Raw genomic sequence first — 18,835 nt, forward strand, 5'->3', positions numbered from 1 at the left:
ATGAATAAATACATATTTAATTTAAAATAATTTTTAAAAAAGGAAGAAATGTAGAAAACCTCTTAGGGACATGGGCTGACCCAAAATGAGATGAATGGTTCATGGCTGGACGTGACAATGGAACGCATGAGATGTTTACCGGGTAGTCACCCAGCTGTCCAGACTTGGGAATAAAGTCTTGACACGGAGGAGCGCTCGGTTACTGCTCAGTCCTCAATAGTCTACCTTGTTTTGTGTGTCCACCCAGTTGTGCGTAACGTGGGAGAGAGTGTGAAACTATTTTGGGAAATGACCGTAGACTTACAGACACGCTGAGAGGAGGGGCTACCTCTGCTCTTCACCCAGCTTCCCCTCGTGCTAACACCTTTATCAGATCACCGACACCTTTATTTTGATTTCATTAACGCAGCCTATTCTTGTCAAATCAATGAAATACTGCGGTGACCGGGTGGACGCCCCTTAGGCATTGTGGGTAATGTGGGGGCACATAAGGGAACCAAACCCTTGCCTTGAGTTTCTGGGCAGCATGCAGAGTGTGATGCTGTTTTAAGGGTCCAGGTGTAGGGTGTGCTGTACAGGTTAAGATCCAGGGAAAGGAGCCACAGAGGTCAAAGTTGAGGAGCAGGGGCGCCAACAGCATCCCCGGGGCCTGCGGGACCTGGCAGCCTGGGACCAGGTGGGGGGTCGGCTCTGTGCAGCGGGCAAGGCTGTGGGAGGCACGGTCCCCGAGCAGTCGGAGATCAGGACCAGCTCTGAAGGAGCGGGGCTGGAGCAGAGGCAGGGGTGACAGGGGTCCCCGGTGTCCAACTGAGGCTGTGATGGGGGTCCACTCCCTGCGGCCAGGGGCGGGAGAACTGGAACGGAATTGGAAGCCTTGAGGTCTCCCAGTTGGGCACTCGGCTGGAAGGTGTTTCAGCTTCTTCAAGGAGTGCGGCTCTAAAGCAGTTCTCTCTTCCTCCCTCCGGGCCTCCCTCCGGCCCCACGGAGACCAGGTCCTCCCATCCCGGGACATGGGTGCTCAGGAGCATGGGACAGCCCCGGAGGCCAGGCCGCGGTTGCTGCGGGTCCCTCCTGCCCGTCCCGCCCGCCCCGCCAGAGGCACGGTGTTGGTAGATGCACCACTTCGGCGCACACTCGTCGTCCGTCTATCCTTTGCTGTGGTTTTCCGAGACTTCGGCCCGTGGAAAGGGCCCTGTGGCCACGAAGCCACAGAAATAAGGTAAAAAAAACAAAGGCCGTTGCTTCAGGCTCCATATCAGAGGGAGGCCCGTGTCTGGGCGAGGTGGGGTCTGCCACAGGGACGCATCCACGCTCAGCCTGCCGGGAGGGTCCCCAGGAGGTGCAGGCCAGGCTCCCCTCTGGCCCCGGGTGGCGTCTGCGGAGGGGACGGCCGTGCCCAGCTCCGGCGGCTCCCTAGCTACCCTCGGATCTGGGGTCAGCCCCATGCCTGCGGGGAGGATGGAGCCCCAGGGGAGGCTTCTCGCCCCGTAACTAAGTGGGGTGGGGGCCGCGGGCCGTGGGGGGCGTGTTATGCGGCTAGCTCCCACGCCGAGACACCCAGAAGAGCACCCACCGGCATTTGGTGAGGCTTTATCTCTAAATAGGAGTTATAAATGGTTTTTATTTTCTTATTTTGGCCTACTTAAGTATTTCTCATTTTCCATGAAGATTTTTACTTTTCAGAGCCCCTGGGGGGGGGGGGGTTCAGCTCAGGGGGTTGAGCATCTGCCTTCTGCTCAGGTCACGATCCCGGGGTCCTGGGTCGAGTCCTGCATTGGGTTCCCTGCTCAGCGGGGACCTGCTTTTCCCTCTGTCCCTGCTCCTGCTCACGCACAGTTTATCTCTTTCTCTCAGATAAAGAACTAAAATTTTTTAAAAGAGAGATTTTAACTTTTCTTTCTTTTTTTTTTTTTAAAGATTTTATTTATTTATTCATGAGAGACACACAGAGAGAGGCAGAGCCACAGGCAGAGGGAGAAGCAGGTTCCCTGCAGGGAGCCCAATGCAGGACTCGATCCCAGGACCCCGGGGTCACGCCCTGGGCGGAAGGTGGCGCTAAACCGCTGAGCCCCCCGGGCTGCCCAAGATCCAATTAACTTTTCTATTGAGGGACAAGAGGGTCTGTACCGACTGGGGTAAAATCTTTTCAGAAAGCTTTAAATAATGCACAACAGAACCACGCAGGTGTTCCTGACACTTAAACAGTGCTTTTTCCCAAGTGATTTATCCTAAAGGCATAAGGAAAGCAAACTTGCGTGCGTGCGTGCCCTCAGCGCTCCCGCTGTAACCCCGAAGCTTGGAACCCACCCAACGCCTCTGGGTGGGAGCCTGCCTCCCGCGCCCGGGCACCTGCTCCCCGCTGCGGCCGGAGGGAGACCATGCAGGACGCGGGGCGTGCCTGTGCCACGGTCTCCGCTGACGAGTCTGGACTGAGGGCCGCGCGGCCCCCGGGGTTCGAAGGGAGTGAGTGGAAAGAAGAGCTGCTGGCGGGATCCGGGACGGGGGCTTCTCCCTCCGCCCTTCCCAAGAATCTCCCTTTCTGAACCTGAGACAGTGGGTTGGGCCAGGTGATCTGCGAGGTCCTTCTGTTCAGGGAAGTCCCCGAGCCGCTGCCCTGCGTGCGGCTCCCGTGGGTCGGATGGGGGCGGTGATGCTTTGCCCACGCCCCTCATGGTGTCTGGGGCCCCGGAGGGGAGAAGCGCCTAGGCCCCCGGGTGCAGCCGGCACCACGCCCTGTCCTCCACTCGAGGAAGGGTCACCCCGGGCAGCGTATTGCGGCGCAGAGCTCCCCGCCCTCGAGTGTTCAGAGAATCACGAAACATTTTCCAGGCCAGAGAGAAAACCAGGAACACGTTTCCACGTGTCTCATTTAACACCTTACAGGGGGCGGACACAGCGGGGGAGTGGCCCCTGGGGGGCTCCCTTAGCCGCTCGGCGACCACCTGTGGCCCCGCCACCTGGCCAGACCATCTGCCTTGCCCAGGGCCCCGGGGCCGCCTACACTCAGGTGTTCCCAGACGACATGCTCGCGTTTGGTACCTTAGCACGCGGTCTGAGGCCTGGTTGGACTTGGACACGTCGCAGCTCTGGTGCTTCTCTTGGGCCTTTGCCAGTTTCTCTGCAGCAGCAATAGGGCATCCAGAGAGGCTGCAGGCACAGAAAGGGGGTTAGTGGCCATCCGCGGGGGCTCTGCGCCCCCTTCGCCCCTCCGGACTCTCCCTCGGGAGGCTCGAGAAGACCCTGCCGCAGCTCCCCACGCCTGCCGAGGGCTTTCCTGGGGGGTGGACAGGGCGGGGGGGGTGAGCATGGGTGCACCGTGAGGGTTTCCTCTTGGTCTCCAGCCATCAACGCTCAAGGCCACGCCAAGCATAGCTCACACTCAGCCCCAACTGGGGGTAGCGAGCCAGACTCGGCGTCGCTCAAGAGGACACGGGCTCCATTCCAGGCTATCTTTGGAGAGGAGGACAGCCGCCCGGGCAGGCTGAGATCCCCCAAAGCCCAAGAACAGCAGCTCGCCGGGGGGCGCCGGGAGCTCTCGGCTGACCCTGTGAGGGCCGCTGACCATAGCGCTTTGGCCGGTTGTGGTGCGTCTCCTTGTGAGTTTAACACTAGGCCCCCACTTTACCCGGCGGGCAGGCAAAAACCAAGGTGGAACTCATAACGGTTTCCTTCACTTAAAGTTCTACGTGAGCTTGTGAGGCTGAAAGCAGGGACACATTGGAACAGAATCTCTCTGGCGGTTGATAAAGAGGAATTTGATAAGGATCTGAGCATGAGGAGCAACTTAGTAGAGGTCAAAATAGGAAAGGAAAGGGCTGGAATTTGTCCAGAACAAGAGTGTGGTCCCGAGCGCGCCTATGGACCCGGCTCACGGCCGCGCACTTGCACTCCCGGCATCTGCTCCCACTTGGCTGGTGTCCACGCTGCTGGCTGGGGCTTCGGCAGGGATTCAGGGGCCCCTAGCCGGTCACACACCATCGAGAGCTCGTGCTTGTGAGCCCTCCGTGCACGGTGCACACAGCACGGCTCCTCCCCACCCTGGGGAACCGAGCGCACCCTGGGGAACCGAGCGCGCCCTGCGGGTGGCTGCCGCTCCGCCTTGGGTATCATGCCCCGGGGACGCCTTGGAGGGCACTGGGCACCGGGGGTGGGACCAGGGAAGAGTCCGCTCTGCAGGAAGGGGGCCTGGGATTTGCCTTCCCCACGCGCTGTCTTCCCCCACGAGCTCCCTCCCCGCAAGCGCCCTGTCCCCTGGGGCAGGAAGGGGAGGTGTGCAGGGGTGTGGCTGTCGGGGACGGCCCCCACGAGCTCCCCATGAACACCCTGTCCCCGGGGCAGGGAGGGGAGGTGTGCAGGGGTGTGGCTGTCGGGGACCGTCCCCGCAGCGTCTGGGGGCACAGGAGCGCGTTGCTTACCTTCTGTGAGAGTTCCTGTTGCTATTTACATGCCCTCGCCCTGTGCAGCCCGGAGTGGGACACTTGAGGACATTCTCATGCATGGCAAGAACTTGACAAGGAGAGGCAGAGAAGACAGCCCAGCATTAAAACACAGAAATGGTCCGAGTACAAGAATATCAATCACTCTAACGAAGGAGGGTTAGTTTATGACGGACAGGCCTACACACGTCTGTGATGGGCATGGTCGGGAAAACACACGTAGGAAGAAGGTCGCGTCCACCTCGGTGGCATGCAAAGCGGGGCGCGCCGGGTGGGGGCCGCGGAGTGGGGCTCGGTCGCCCAGCTCCACTCGGGGCAGGGGAGCGGGGCCTCCCTACATCTCCCGCAGGTTGGCACTGGCTAGCGGGCGGCCGTGTACCAGCACGGACATCGGGCCTGGGGACACCTGCCTGTGCTCCGGGCGCACCCGGTGCGATGAAGCCACGGGGTCCTGGGGAATGGAGACCCCCCCAACCTGGTTTTTAAATAAAACGAATTAAACGATGACTTTTCATCCGGGAATCAGGTATCTTACTATCCTGCCAAAGGGACGAGCTAGAACAGCGACTGTTGTGTGGCCTTCACCCCGTGAGGTCGGCAGGGGGACGCCCCAGGGCCGGGCGCCGCAGCCAGAGGGGTGGGAGGCCTGTCACCCGCGGCGGTCGCGGGCCTGGACAGTTCGCGTGTCCGTCAGCGGCTGCTGCTCTGGGGGAACAGGTGCCGGTGGGAAGCCAGGAGGACCGAGCCCAGCACTGGCCCCGCACGACTGTGTGCACCATAGCAGCACCCGGGGTTCACCTCATAGGAGGCCGGGAAAAGCGAAGTCCGCCCGCTGGGGGTGTATCTCTACGGTTCTGCTCCTCTAGAACCATCTCCCTCTTCCCTGGAGGCTGCACGCTGTCCCCTCGGGCGCCGTGCTCCCTCCTGACCAGGTCCTTACGGAGCGAGTGCTTCTGGCTTCACCTTTACAGTTTCGTGCTCCCGTGTCATCCTGACGTGTGTCCGTCACTCGGTCAGCACCGATGGACGAGGGTGAGCGGCCTTGGCTCTGTGTGTCGGGGGCCGGCTGGGGGGCGTCAGGAGGCCTCCTTCCCGGGCCCCCGCCCTGGGCCCTGCCTGCTTGCTGCCCATCGCCCCTGAGGCCTCGCCACCCCCCCCCCCCCCCCGGGGCCTGCGCTCCTCCCTCCGGGCTCCCGCTTCACCTCCGTCATCCATCCTCCCGTCGGGGCCTCTCGGAAACCCTCCCCGCAACACAGCTTCCTCTCAAATCAGCGCATCTTTCCTTCCCGGGGACGCTACACTTTCCAAAACCTGGTCTTCTCCGTAGAGAGAGCGGAGCCTTGCACACTCCCCGCCGCGTGGAGACGCGGACTCCCTCTTGCCATCTGGGAGCCGCACCTGCGCTCGGGGTCTGCCTCGGCCCCGCGGTCCTCAGGCCACCGCTGCACCTGCCGCTCATCCTTCCCACCCTCCCTTCTCTGCGCCTGAGCCTCAGTGGCAGTGACCTCGGCCGCCCGTCCCCTCCGACCACCTTCTCAGGCCTCCCCACGTGGGCCGGACCTTTCCAGAACCACCGTGCTCTCCTGCGTCCCTTTGCTCCCTCTTCCTCAGCCTCATGTTCTATATGCTCATGCCCCAAACTCCTGTTTTTGGCTCCTGTTCATTCTTGCCTCGTGCCTCCTGTCTGGACAACCTCATCCTTGGATCCCGTGAGTCCTGGCTGGAAATCAGGTCCCGAGAGCTGCCCCATCCCCGACCCCACCCAGACCCTGGAGCCTCCCCCAAGCCCGCAGGAGCACCACGCTGCACTTCCAGCCACCCGGAGAGCCCAAGCTGCCGTGTCTTCTAAGGTGGGGCCCATTTCTCCATCACTATGTCTGTTGGTGGAGAGTGTCCTTGTGTTGGCCTGGCGGGCGTCCTGGGGTCACCTCCAAGCCCTCCATCACCCATCCTCCTGCCTGCCCATGTCTGCAGTGTGTCCTGACCTCGTCCCAGACTGTCCATCCCTGGCCCCGGCCTCCGTCACCCCTGGTGTCCAGCCGTCTGACCAGCCCGGGCCCCTCCCTGTCCCTCAGGACCTGCTCAGGTGCCACCCCGTGGAGCCGGTGTGTCCTCGGGGAGCCGGACCGGCTGGGGAGCCCCTAGCCTTGTGGTCACCTGCTGTGTTGAGTGCCCGGCCCGTTCTCGGCTGCCGAGGGCCAGAACCACCGGGCGGCGAGCCCTCTGCTTCTAGCTCAGCATGCTACAGACTGCCTTCGACGGGCCAGAAACGGTGACTGGGGGAGGCTGGCCCAGAAAAAAATGGGAAAAAATCTAAGCCTAAAAGGAAGACCTGCATCTGAGGAGTCTAATTGTTTTTGTCCTTTTAAATTCCTAGGGTCTCTGAAGAGCTGTATGGTGTGTATTTGGAAGCGTCTTTCTGCTGGAGCTCGGCAAGGGGCTCCCCGGCTGGGTGTGGAGCGTTCCCCCCACCCCGGGACCAAGGAGAGCCCGGGTCCGACCCCGGGCCCAGGGGCCCCATGCAGCTGCGTGGAGCACAGCCCCATTCCTTCCACATTCAGACTTTCCCTGCGAAAATAAGGAGTCGGGGGCATTTCCCAGCCCAGGGAAGGAGCAGGGTGTCTACTCGGGAGGCGGAAACATGCGCCTTGGAGAAGGACTGCCAAGGCAGCGGCGCCCTCAGAGGTCAGAGGCGGGCTCTCGGGGGGCCGGGAGGGCCGAGGGGGCCAGGGCCCAGCCCGACAGGCCTGGGGCCGGGGCACAGAGCCAGGCCCTCTGCGCGCAGGCGGGAGGGGACCCTGGCAGCCGGGGCCTCAGGCCTGGGCCTGCTCCCCGCTGGGCAGGTCGGTGCCGGCTCGCGTTGCTCTGAAGACACCGAGGGCCTTCAGCTGGCCGGGCACCGAGCTCACCCGGGAAGGGGGGCGAGGGCGGGCTCGCTGGGGAGTGAGGGAGGCCGCGCGCTGGCGCTCAGCCACGGAAGCTGCTGCGTTCAGACCATGCTGGCTCCCTGCTCATGTAACACACGGGCACGGCCTTGCACTCGAGTGGCTTCCTTCCCGGCTCTGCACGTTTGTTCGCCGGGCACTTATCAGAAATACGGGCTTCTCGTGCTCAACAGCCGCTCAGAAACCTGGAGGCACAAAGCTTCTATCGCCCCTGGAAATGTTCCGCTGAAGCTGTTTCTGAGCCTCAGGGGCCGCTAGGAACCTCTCTTTGTTCGGACAGATTTGCACCTCGGAATTCCGAAGTGAGCCATTTTGGCGGGACCCCCCTCAAAGACTCCTCCAAAGGGTCACCGGGCCCCCCTGACGCGGCCCGGCCAAGCTATTGCACTTCGCCTGCTGGAAACGGTGTCTGAGCTCATGAGGGAAACCCTGGACATACCTGAGGCTCAACATAGGACCCTAGACTCATCTCGTCATTTCTGAAAGGTGCCTTTTCCCCTGAGCAATCAATACTAACGGTTTTTGAGTAGCCGGCTCACTTCCTGTGCTGAGAGGAGGGCAAACAAAAGAGGTTTCAGAAATGATGCGTCATTCCGGTCCCAGAATGAGTTCAGCTGTGCTCAGAATCAGCTGGATGGTCTCAGAACATTGGCTGATTAAAAAGACCCGCCCGAGTTCAACGTCCTCACCTAAGGTCTCGTTGCGTGGAAATGTGGGGACAGCCGTGACACGGAACAGACCTCACAAGCAAAATGCAATAAAATGCAACTCTCCGTACTGGCTCGTCCGTACAGAAGTCTCCATAACCGGGCAAGAGGAGGCTCAAGCTCCTGTCCCTTGGGGGGTCATGGGAGCTCAGCTCCGCACGGGCCGTCCCGAGACTATCTGAATTCTCTTGGGTGACTTGTGAGAGGCGAGGGGGCTGGCGACGTGCCTGGGGCCCCCCCGGCCCGTCCGCGAGGGACAGCGCCAGGGGCAGGGTGGACCGCCGTCCTGGGCCATCTAGCGATAGGGACAGCTCGTCCTGGCTGAGGTGCCCGTCAGGACAGGAGGGGGAGGAGACGGGGTTCGAGGTGGAGCTGCACTGACATGGGATGACAGGCACGTGGGTGACACAGACAGGGCCGTGGGCGTGCGCGCCCCCACGGGCATTGGCGGAACACGGACTTACTTTCCGGAGGGACCCTATCTTTGTGCGGGCATCCAGATAGACTGCGGTGATGTGGGTAAAGCCCGGTTACGTGGCCAGTTCCATCACACCCCGGGGTGGGACACTTGCTCTCTTTCTTTTCTGCTCTCGAGGGATCTAAAAGCGACAACAGGTGTCAAGAGAATGAAATTTTTTTTCTTTTTCTTTTTTCTTTTTTACCCATCGAAGACAAATGTGATTCATTAACAACCTGAAGAGACCTTGATAAATAAAGAAAATCAGCAGGTGTCAGGGGTGAGAGGCTGTGACATTGACTTGCGTAGGTACCTCTTGGGTTTTGGGGTAGGCTTTTTTCTTTTTTTTTTGACCTTACACGGTGTCATCGCGAATCATAAAATATTTTATGTTCTTTGCTGGTGGAAAAAAATGAAAAAAAAAAAAAAAAAAGAGAGAGACTATCCCTACCTTCGTTCCTGATCGTTTTCCCGTGTGTTACATGACAAGCTGTGTTGCTCAAAGAAATCAACATAAAGAATGATGACACAGTGACCTTCTAAGAGAGCAAGCCTCTCGGTGATCCCCCCCACCCCCGCCTGCCGCTCTGTTACATCCCACGGGGAGCACAGCGTCCCCCGTGCACTCTGCAGGGCCGTGTCTGTCCCGCCGGGCGCCGTAACTGTTTACGGCATTAGGTGCAAAGTTTTAGCGCTGCTGGAGTTTGGCATCTTGCGACACCGCTCCACAGCACACCGACCTGGAGATTCTCTGCAACAAGCTGAACTCTTAGAAGGCACTGTAAGCAAATGAACCAGAATGGTGGGATCCCACCCGACAGGGGAGATGGGCAATAAAACAAAAATGTTTCAGAAGCTGCTGGAGCAACCATTTGTCTTGATTTCTTCATCTGTACTCGGAACCAGAGGAAGGATCTTAGGATGCTGTGCATGCATAAACAAAATCAGGAGGTGATGGTTTTATACAGCCCTGCTGGCGCTCTGCACCGCCGGTCGAGGGAGGAGCAGAGCGGACCACGGGTCGAACGTGAATGCCAGATGCCAGAGATGCAACGCTATTGCTAGGAAAGTTATTTCTCTAATCCAGAATTGACCACGCTTCGTCAATGTGCAGAAAACAGCTCCAGAAGATATTTCTAAGGGAAAGCTCAGACCAGGTTGTCATCTAAGGCTGCAAAACGTCGTTTTTGAGCCAGTTTTTGAAAACCAGCAGCACAGATCGTCCACAGATGGTGACTGTGGTGGTTTGGTGCAGGGAGAGTGCGGTTAACAGTTTCCTTAGGGGCGTAACACTTTCCTATCAATGTCTCATTAACCAGGCCAATCGAGACAGCGAGGAAATGTAGGTTTGGTTCAAGTTTTATGACCTCGTATGGACTTTCTTCCTAAGTCATGCATGCGACCTTGAAGGAGACAAAGGGCTCACGGGAAGAAATAAACAATTTTATGTTTATGTAAAAAAACCTCACCCTCCTTTCTGTTTTTAGCTAGCATTTTATTCTGGGTAATAAATACATCTTTCAGGTCGTGGGTCTGTAAACCAGTGCGGTGCTGGAGGGGCATGCCCTGGACACGGCCGCCAGCGACTCGCTGCCCTCACGGAAGGTCAGAGTCTCCAAAGACGACCTGATACCATGTCGTGGCTTCGGTTTCTAAATATCTTACTGGAGCTTCCCTTACACATGCGATAAAAAAACCTAGCACTTTATTGCCTTTTACTTAGTTTCATAATAATGTTAGTATGACTTAATTAATGTAAATATGAAATAGTAAGTGCACAGTAATAGTTTCAGAGGAAAATATTCATTATTAAAGATCATAAGCTAAATGTAAATAGCATGTAAAGGTAAAAGCCTACATTGTGACCATTATTCATCCTTAAGTGACTCTTTTTCATTAGCACACTTACAATTTCCTAACGAATTTCATTAGGTCTCAGATTTCCAAAGTGTTCTGAAGTTCAGTGCAGATCTGTATAGAATTAAGTGCTCAAACAATTTCAGTTTTTGGAGGACACAAGGGTATAATCTCCTCTCGATGCCGCTCGCCTCCGCCATCCCCTCCCCTCGCATGCTGATTTCCAGAAATCCCAGTTGAAGGTAAACATTCAAGCAAACACAAAACAACCAAGCAAGCAAACAGACCAGTAATTCAACTGAGAACCCTGCGAGAACGTCTAGAAAAAAAAAAAAAAATCGTGCGCTGGATTTAGCTTGCTCCCTTTCCTCCCTTTCAAGTGGATGCTTGAGGAGAAGAAAGACAGAGGAGTTTCATGATGAACTTACTTTGTTTTAGCTCAAGATTTTGGAAAAGATTGCTCATTTATAATTTAAATCATTTCAAGGAGATCGTGTATAAACGAGAACTGGTGCAATAAGGCAACAACGAAGCTGGAAATAAAGACTGTTGGTAAGCTATCCGGTTGTAGGAATTGTCCGTTGGCCGTGTTGGTAAAATGTCATATCATGTATATTTTTAGTAAGGAGGGCATTAATTTCCTTGGCCCACTCTGGTGTCTCTGCTTGGTTTTATTTAATCGGTTCTGAACGTACCTACGGATATCCTGAGAAAAGACCTGGGAACGGAGTGGAACACACGTACGGAATGGGAGAGCTTGGCTCAGAGGAAGGAATCTACAGAAACAGGTAGAGTCAGGGGTCAATGCTTCTGACTCATCGGGAAGATCCATACCCCAACCCTTCCCCCGTTTCAGGGAAAAGCACATCTCAGGTTTTACTGTTTGTTCCCACCTCAGCCCCATCTGTTGAAGGGAAGCAAGCAGTTTGAATTCCATTTCTTGCAAAAAAAAATAAAAAATAAAAAAATAAAATAACAATGACAAAGCAAAATGAGTAAGGGTCTACAGAAAGCTGCTGGGTTTAAGGGAACCACAGAAGCCAAAGAAGCCAGGGCGACATGGAATCTGCGATGCCCCGTGAGCCCACACGTTCCCGAGGTTCGTTGCCGCATCCCTTGCTGCCAGCTCCACCATGAAACCCGCTCTACCGACTTCTGACACGTGAGGCCTCAGTCCAACTGAGCCGCCCCGTGAGAAAGGACACTACTTTCTTCCTACAAGTGTCTGGTTCCTATGAGTCTCAAACATCCAGCTCAAACGTCCTGGTGGGTTGCACTATGGTTGTGCGCACACATGCTGCTTCACGGTCTTACTGCACCCAGAGCAAGCTGACGCTCCGCTGGGCTAGCGCCTGTCCCCTTTCCTCAGATGCCGCACCCCCTGGAAGGTCCCCCTTCGCCTCCCGAACTGAAACGGTGGTCAGCGCTCAAGCACCTGCCGCGTCGAGAACCCGACGGGCCTCTGGCTAAGGTTTGTCTCCAGCTGGGCTTCGGTTAGAGCGATGCCACAGGAGCGATGCACATGTACATTGAGAGGAGACTACACACCTAGGTCACAACGGGAGAAACTGGTTCTCTGATCATTTGAGGTTTCCATAGCAACTGATTTTCAAGCCAAATTCCTGAACCTCAGCATCAGATCCACAGTGAGGAAACCCAGTCTTTGCAAGGAATAGAACACAAGGTAAGACAGAGGATGTGCTTTGTTACTAACGTGGAAGGGTTTAAGGAATTACCAGCTTCCTTTTTGAAATGGCTTCTGACTTTAGGTCTTGTAACCGAGATGCCCACAGTCTCGAGGCTCCTCGTGGGGTTAAGTCATAACCAGCTCGTATCACAAGTGGACACGGTTCTTATTGCAAACACAGGGCCAGTCATCCATTCATGTCTAAACACTCCGTAGATGCACTGACTCTGTGTTTGCTTTATGTAGGAAGATGCGTGAAAATATGGGCCTGTAGAGCTCATAAATGAAAATCTGCTGAAACTATCGTGTTGGGTGGTTTTTGAGTATTTCGCCATAAAGTAGGCGCCATAACCGTTTCCACAGAATGGAATGGAATCAGTGAGCGGGAATGAACATCCTGAAGGAATAACTATCGATCTCAGCTCAGGACACACCACGCCTTGCATAGCAAACGGCTCCCATTACTCACTATCTTAAGATAATTAATGTGCAGTCACTGCCCTTCTCTTACGTTATAGGTCATTCTGTTTCTGTTCGATTTCTATGAGGGCATGTTTTCTATGGGGGGGGGAGGTGTTTCATCAATAAGTGTCACTTGGTTGATAATTTTATAAATCATGATGCCACCTACCCGTTCCGATACATAAAATACATGTCTCATCCCTGATTGGCTACTCGTTGCATGAGCCCTCGCCACTCCACATAGACTCTGCTTCGTGTGTAAGAACGCAGGCTCACGCTAACGTTTCCTATCACGCGCTGTGTTTGCGCGCTAGCCCTGTCTTTCCAAGGCAAGCCTCTCCCGCTGAAACGTGTCACTCATCTGCTCTGATGGGACATTGGGCTGCTTTGTGCATCTCCCAGACAAATATTTTATTCGCTCTTCAGAAACACAATCACAAAATGTAATTCTGTAATCAGCTCTAAAGAGATGGGCATCAGTGATAAGACTTAGCGTGATGCACACTTCCTTTGTGGAGCATCATTGGCATCTTTCACCCTAGCTCCTGTTTTCATGAGGCAACTTACGTTAGGTAGAAATATTACCTTTACCATAGTATGGCTTTTTGACATGGCTGTCACTGGACTTAGGCTTCCTCTCCTCCCCGGGAAGCTGTCTTGGCGACTGCTCCTCGTACGACCGCACATTGTCCCGCCTTCCGGCCTCCATCGCCATCTTGTCCCTCATGGCCTTCGCTCTCTCTGTTTCCAAAGCAATGGCTTTCTCCAAGAGGGTCAGGTTTCCCTTGGTCATGTCAAACACCTCCTCAGACCTGTCCGAGTTCACGGAGGTGGTGTCGTCGTCTCGTTCGTGATACCCATCCTCCTTTGCACAGCTGGAGAAAGTTCTAGACCTGGGGCTCAGCTGCTCCTCGAGCCGCATCAGGTTCATCATGTCGGAGTAATTCCTGTCCGGCGTCCTCCCCGCGAAGTCGTCCTCTTGCCGGACGTGCTGGCGGATGTTCATGTTCTGCTGCTGGCTCCTGTCCTGCGGGTTGGTCTCGCTCAGTTTCCGAGCCAGGTCGAAGCACTGGTTCCGCAGGCACTCCAGGCTGCTCAGACACACCTCCTCGTCGCTCTCCTCCACCATTTTGTCCATGAGCCCGTTGTTCATGGGCTTGCCCAGCATCACGTAGTTCATGTTCCTGCTGTCCTGCTGCGACAGGGAGTCTGCGTACGCTCTGTCGTTGAGGTTTTCCGCGAGCACCACCCCGTGTCCCTGGGCCAGCAGCTTCAGGGAGTCCACCGTCTCTCTCACCACGTCGCTGTCCAGGTCCAGGCTCAGCTCGCTCTTGCGGCCCAGCGCCTCGTTCCGATCGCTGCCGTCCTCCAGGCTCGTGGAGGTGTTGCTGTTCATCTCCGACTCCGTTCTGGCCCGGTAGGCCGCGTCCTCGGCGATCTTGCCGAGGTTCAGCAAGGACTTGGCCACCAGCTCATCGTAATTATCGTACTCCTCGTTGTTGTTGTCGTCCTTCTCCGTGTCTTGCATTATTCGAGAATTGTGACAGCTCATTTGATGGTCTTCTGCAAAGAAGATAAAAAAAAAAAGGGACAAAAAAGAAAAGAAAAGGAAAAAGTGGCTAGAACTTGAAGTTTAGTGGCAACAGCATGGAAAGCAAGTCAATGGCACGTCAAAACCCTGCTCACTGTGTACTGGAGACGAAGCCCCGCGTGTGGCGGGGCTGGAGCTGTGCCACCGAGGGCACGGATTGCGCTACAGCCGGGGGCCCGCGGGAAGCCCTTGCTAGGAACTTTCCATTTCCTTAATTATTCTTAAAATGAGCCAGTCTATGTGGTATGTGTAATTCTAAAATATGAATTTTTCATTCTAAATTTTACGAGTGACTTTTATCTTTTATTGGCTTTATTTATTTGCAGCCCAAGCAGATGCGTGATAATTACACTCATCGTATTACCAGGCTTTCTAAGAGTTCATGAACTTGACTCGTTACCGACTCTTAGACAGATGTTCGCAGCAATTGCTTTTAAATTGTTTGTTTTCACAGTGATGCTCAGGAACCACAGTGGAAGGCCTCGGGCTCTGGCAGTGGCGCCGCCACCTACGCTGGGCGTTGGGTGTCAGGAGCGCACGTGTGGACTGAATGACGCTATTTCGAATGTTCTATCTTATAGACAGTGTGTCACGGTCCACGGAGAGGCAACAGGAATGTGCGGCCAAAGTTTAGAAACTACATCTAATTAACGGTGGTTCCCACATTCGTATCTCAGGTTTGAAAGGGCGGGAGGGACGGGGGTGCGCTTGCCCCGGGGGAGCCCAGAAAGCTCCGGGGCGCGTGAGGTCAGCGGCGTGCCTGGGACCCGGACGCTGCGGCCTTTACCGTGACCGCGGCACCCCGGGTTTGCCCGCCTCCCCGCGTCAGGAGCTGCGCTGCTGGGAACACCGTCCGGACGAGCACTACGTCCAGTCTCCAAAAACGTGTCGGACAACTTGCTAAAACAACACCAGGTTAAAAAAATTATATAAAACTCCTGTTTTTCACCCAAAATGTATTCTAACACTCAAGGAATATCTGGGACGTGCATGTCTGTCCCCCGTGCTGCAGGGTCGCGAGCACGGGTGCTTCCAATGCAGGACTGACGGGCGGGCTCCGGGAGCTCCCCTCCCCCAGCCCTCAGACTGGCTGCAGGGAACCCCACGCCGCCATCACACCCACCTTCTGTCTCTGTGATTAAAAAAAACCAAAACACAAAACAGAACAAAGGAGAATCGCTCCAGTTCAGCAACGTGCTGGAGGAAGGAGGTGCACCGATTAGCACTAAGTACCTGTTCCCTCACGGCTGAGCTGGGGTGTCCCCGGGGCCTCCGTTATGACGTCATGCTGATCCCTCCGAGGAGACTTCGGCCGGGCACCGACACATCAGTGACGATGTTCTGCTGGCCCACAGAGCAAATCAACAGCTTTTAAACATCTAACGCGTCTTTCTAAGCATCGGCAAGTCAAGTTTCCCATATGTTAGTCATAGAGCGTCGCCCTTTGTCTACAGCACATCGGGTCTGTTTTCTGGATAATCCCTATCAATCCCTTTCTTTAGCATAAAGGATACACGTGTTCCCGAGGAGCGGCAAGGGGAGAGACACCCGACCCCGGGAGCACAACCAGGGACCGGCTGGACGCTTCTGACTGGCATGTCCGCCGCCCCCTTGGTGCAGGGCTCCAGGTCCCGGACGCCGACGGCAATCCTGTCCTGGTGGATGCATGCACATGTAAAAGTCACATTCTCCTCTCCACGTACACACTGTGGCTTCTGTATCCACGGGCTGTGAGCGGCGGCGCGGCTCCCGGGCAGCCTGGCCCCTGCCGCACCGAGTGGGGCTCTGAGGCCACCCCGCTGTGCCCGCCAAGACCCAGCCGTGATGCGAATCAATACATACGCTTGAAACCACGGAAGCACGAGCACCATCTTGGGGCATTTTCCAAGATGAGTCAAAGAAGAAAACATGTCAGGCAACGTGTATTATTTTTATGATTTTCTCTTAACTTCCTGTTGTGAGACGCGCCTTAGCATCCTGAAGGACGTAGGAAGGAGGAGACGGATGGAGGCGCGAACGGGAAACAGAGGCCTGTGTCACCCCTTGGTGACAAACCGTGGGAGAGGCTCAACCGTGGGAGAGGCTGCACGGGGACCGTGGCTGTGACCCGCACCTCATGGAGGTGAACACCTCCCTCCACGTTTAGGTTTAGTTGACTTCTGTTAATTCTCCACCCTCTGAATCCTAGGGTTGCCTTCAGTTCCTTGGTCCCAAGTAGGAAAGGTCTTTGCTGTTACAGCCCCTGTGCCCCCTACGCCTCGCCCTCCTGGTAACCGGGCACCTGTTCCTCTCTCACTTGATCCCTGAGCTATGTACCCCCACAGAGGCGAGACAGCCATTGTGCAGGAGCCTGCAACCTCACCCCATGCATGGGGCGGGGGGGGGGGGACGGGACGGCCATGGTACACAAGCCTGCAGCCTTGCCCCACGCATGGGGTGGGGGGACGGCCATGGTGCATGAGCCTGTAGCCTTGTCCCACACACCACGCACCGGGGGGAGGGGGGGGCAGGACAGCCACAGCGCAAGAGCCTTCAGCTTTGCACGAGCCTGCAGCCTTGCCCCATGCATGGGGAGGATGGGATGGCCATAGTGCACAAGCCTGCAGCCCCGTCCCATGTACCACGCACCAGGGTGGGGGGACGGCCATGGTGCAGGAGACTGCAACCTCTCCCCATGCACGGGGGAGACAGGATGGCCATGGTGCAAGAGCCTGCAGCTTTGCACAAGCCTGCAGCCTTGCCCCATGCATGGGGAGGATGGGATGGGCATGGTACACGAGGCTGCAGCCTTGTCCCACACACCACACACGGGGGAGGGGGTGGGGGAGAACGGGACGGCCACGGTGCAGGGGCCTGCAGCCTTGCCCCATGCACGGGGAGGATGGGATGGGCATGGTACATGAGCCTGCAGCCTCGTCCCACGCACCACACACGGGGGTGTGTGGGGGGAATGGGATGACCATGGCACAGGGGCCTACAGCAAGCACCACCGCCTCCAAGGTGCCCTCCAGCTCTGGGTCGTGATAGTGGGCTTCACAAGAGCAGATGCACCGCACCGCGGTCACAGACATGTCAGAGCAAAGATCAACGGGGTACTTGAGAACACGAGCCGGTCAGGTGACTCGTCCACTGCTCACTAGTGTGTGGAGCTGGGGGCACCGCAGGCCTGACCCCTCTGGGGAGCTTCTACGGGAAGCGCGAGGAAGCTCCATGGAAAGACCCCACACGGTGAAGGCGGTCTGCACGTGGTGGCCAGGCTTCCTGTGGACGCAGCGCCCCCAGAGCAGGAGCCAGGGGAAGCGGGCCTCTCTGGGAACAGGCCGGGGAACTGTGTTCGCGTGGGGCTACGCGGACGGCGGCACGGCGTGGCTCTTCCTCCCCGTTTGGCGTCGTGTGCGGCTGCATGACCGCCATCCGTGCGGGTGGGGGTGGCAGTAGACGGTGCCAACTGCCAGGACTGCTTGCAGGTTATTGGGGTTTCTCAGTTCCTGGCATCTGGCCACCTGGAAACGTCCGTGACATAGTCAGCTGTTCTGACGTGGGCGGTGGGCGCGGCCGGCGGGCAGCAAGCAGGCTCCACGCGCCCACTGGCACCGGCCTCCGCCAGGGCTCGAAGCGCTTACGGTCAGCAGGGACGATTCCATCTCTGGTTTTGGGATTTCAGGCAATTTATCCCTCTGCTTCGCTTGTGCCGAGGCTAAAACGATGTGGTCCACGCGGAAGGGGGCACGACCCGCGTGCTGGCCGGGGCTAAGCGACATGGCTCCGCCGGTCCACAGCCTGGACCTGCGGCCGCACGAACCCCGGGGCTCACGGGGCCAGCGGTCCATCACAGACGGACAACGTGTTGCTGTGAAAAACCTGTGGGTCACCAGCTGCATAAAAGACCCTAACTTTCTACACTGGAGTTTGGGGAGGAGCCCAAAGAACCTCAGTTTTCTTTTTGTGGTTTTCTGTGGTAAGTGTGCGCCCCGCAAAGCCACGAGGTCACAGACACGAGGCAGAGCCACGGACATCACGCGGCGGCGGAGTGAGGGGTCCGGGCCCAGAGGCACAGGCTGCTCAGCGCCCGGGCCCACGCGCCCTCGTGGCAGCTCCAGGGGCTTTTCTGAAATCTCGTGGGTGTGAATCTTACCTCCCTGGAGTCGGACTGTTATGAACAATTTATACTTAACAGTGACCATTAGGGAACCAGAAAGAGATCTGAAAGGAAAATCACGTAGGGTTTCTTCGGCACTTTCACGACTGCGATTTGATGGGGGGAGCTCTGCGGATTTCGATGTTATAATGACAAGCACTGGCTGTCCGGTGCGTTGTCTCAAAAAAATACATTCGAGACCCAGCTCTGGACTCTTCCAATATCCAGTCCTGATTGTGTTGCTCTTTCTAGCCTTTCAAATAAGCCCTGGGCAAGCAAACACACAACAGATTAAAAAGGAAAAAAAAAAAAAAGACAAGGAAAAAAAAAACCCAGAAAAACAAAACAGAAAGGAGAGAGCCCACATCAAAGCAGGAGATGCTCTAGACTTTCCAGGGCACAGGTGCTGGGGTCTGGGAGCGACCCCCCAAGGGGCTCCAAGCAACAAAGCCCATTGTTCCTCAGGACGGCAGTGCGTGGGTCGAGGTATCTCATTACAGAAATAAATGAACATCACAACTTATTTTTGACTTATAAGTAGGCAAGGGTGGTAAA

At 56.5% G+C, this 18,835-nt stretch overlaps 1 protein-coding gene across 15 annotated transcripts in view; it reads right to left on the reverse strand.

Moving 5' to 3' along the window:
• MYT1L (myelin transcription factor 1 like) overlaps positions 1–18,835 on the reverse strand; it is a 404,563-nt gene that overhangs the window by 75,562 nt on the left and 310,166 nt on the right. For 12 of the 15 annotated variants that reach the window (XM_038560664.1, XM_038560665.1, XM_038560658.1 and 9 more), the window contains 4 exons: positions 13,137–14,114; positions 8,553–8,687; positions 4,416–4,506; positions 3,040–3,147 (listed from right to left, as the gene is read on the reverse strand). In XM_038560664.1, coding sequence (XP_038416592.1) covers positions 3,040–3,147; positions 4,416–4,506; positions 8,553–8,687; positions 13,137–14,114 — 1,312 coding nt within the window. The remainder of the gene's footprint in view (positions 1–3,039; positions 3,148–4,415; positions 4,507–8,552; positions 8,688–13,136; positions 14,115–18,835) is intronic. The other 3 variants (XM_038560668.1, XM_038560671.1, XM_038560672.1) reach the window with 1 other exon arrangement.

Source organism: Canis lupus, chromosome 17 (genome assembly GCF_011100685.1).
Source record: "Canis lupus familiaris isolate Mischka breed German Shepherd chromosome 17, alternate assembly UU_Cfam_GSD_1.0, whole genome shotgun sequence".
In the NCBI taxonomy this organism is placed as follows: domain Eukaryota; kingdom Metazoa; phylum Chordata; class Mammalia; order Carnivora; family Canidae; genus Canis; species Canis lupus.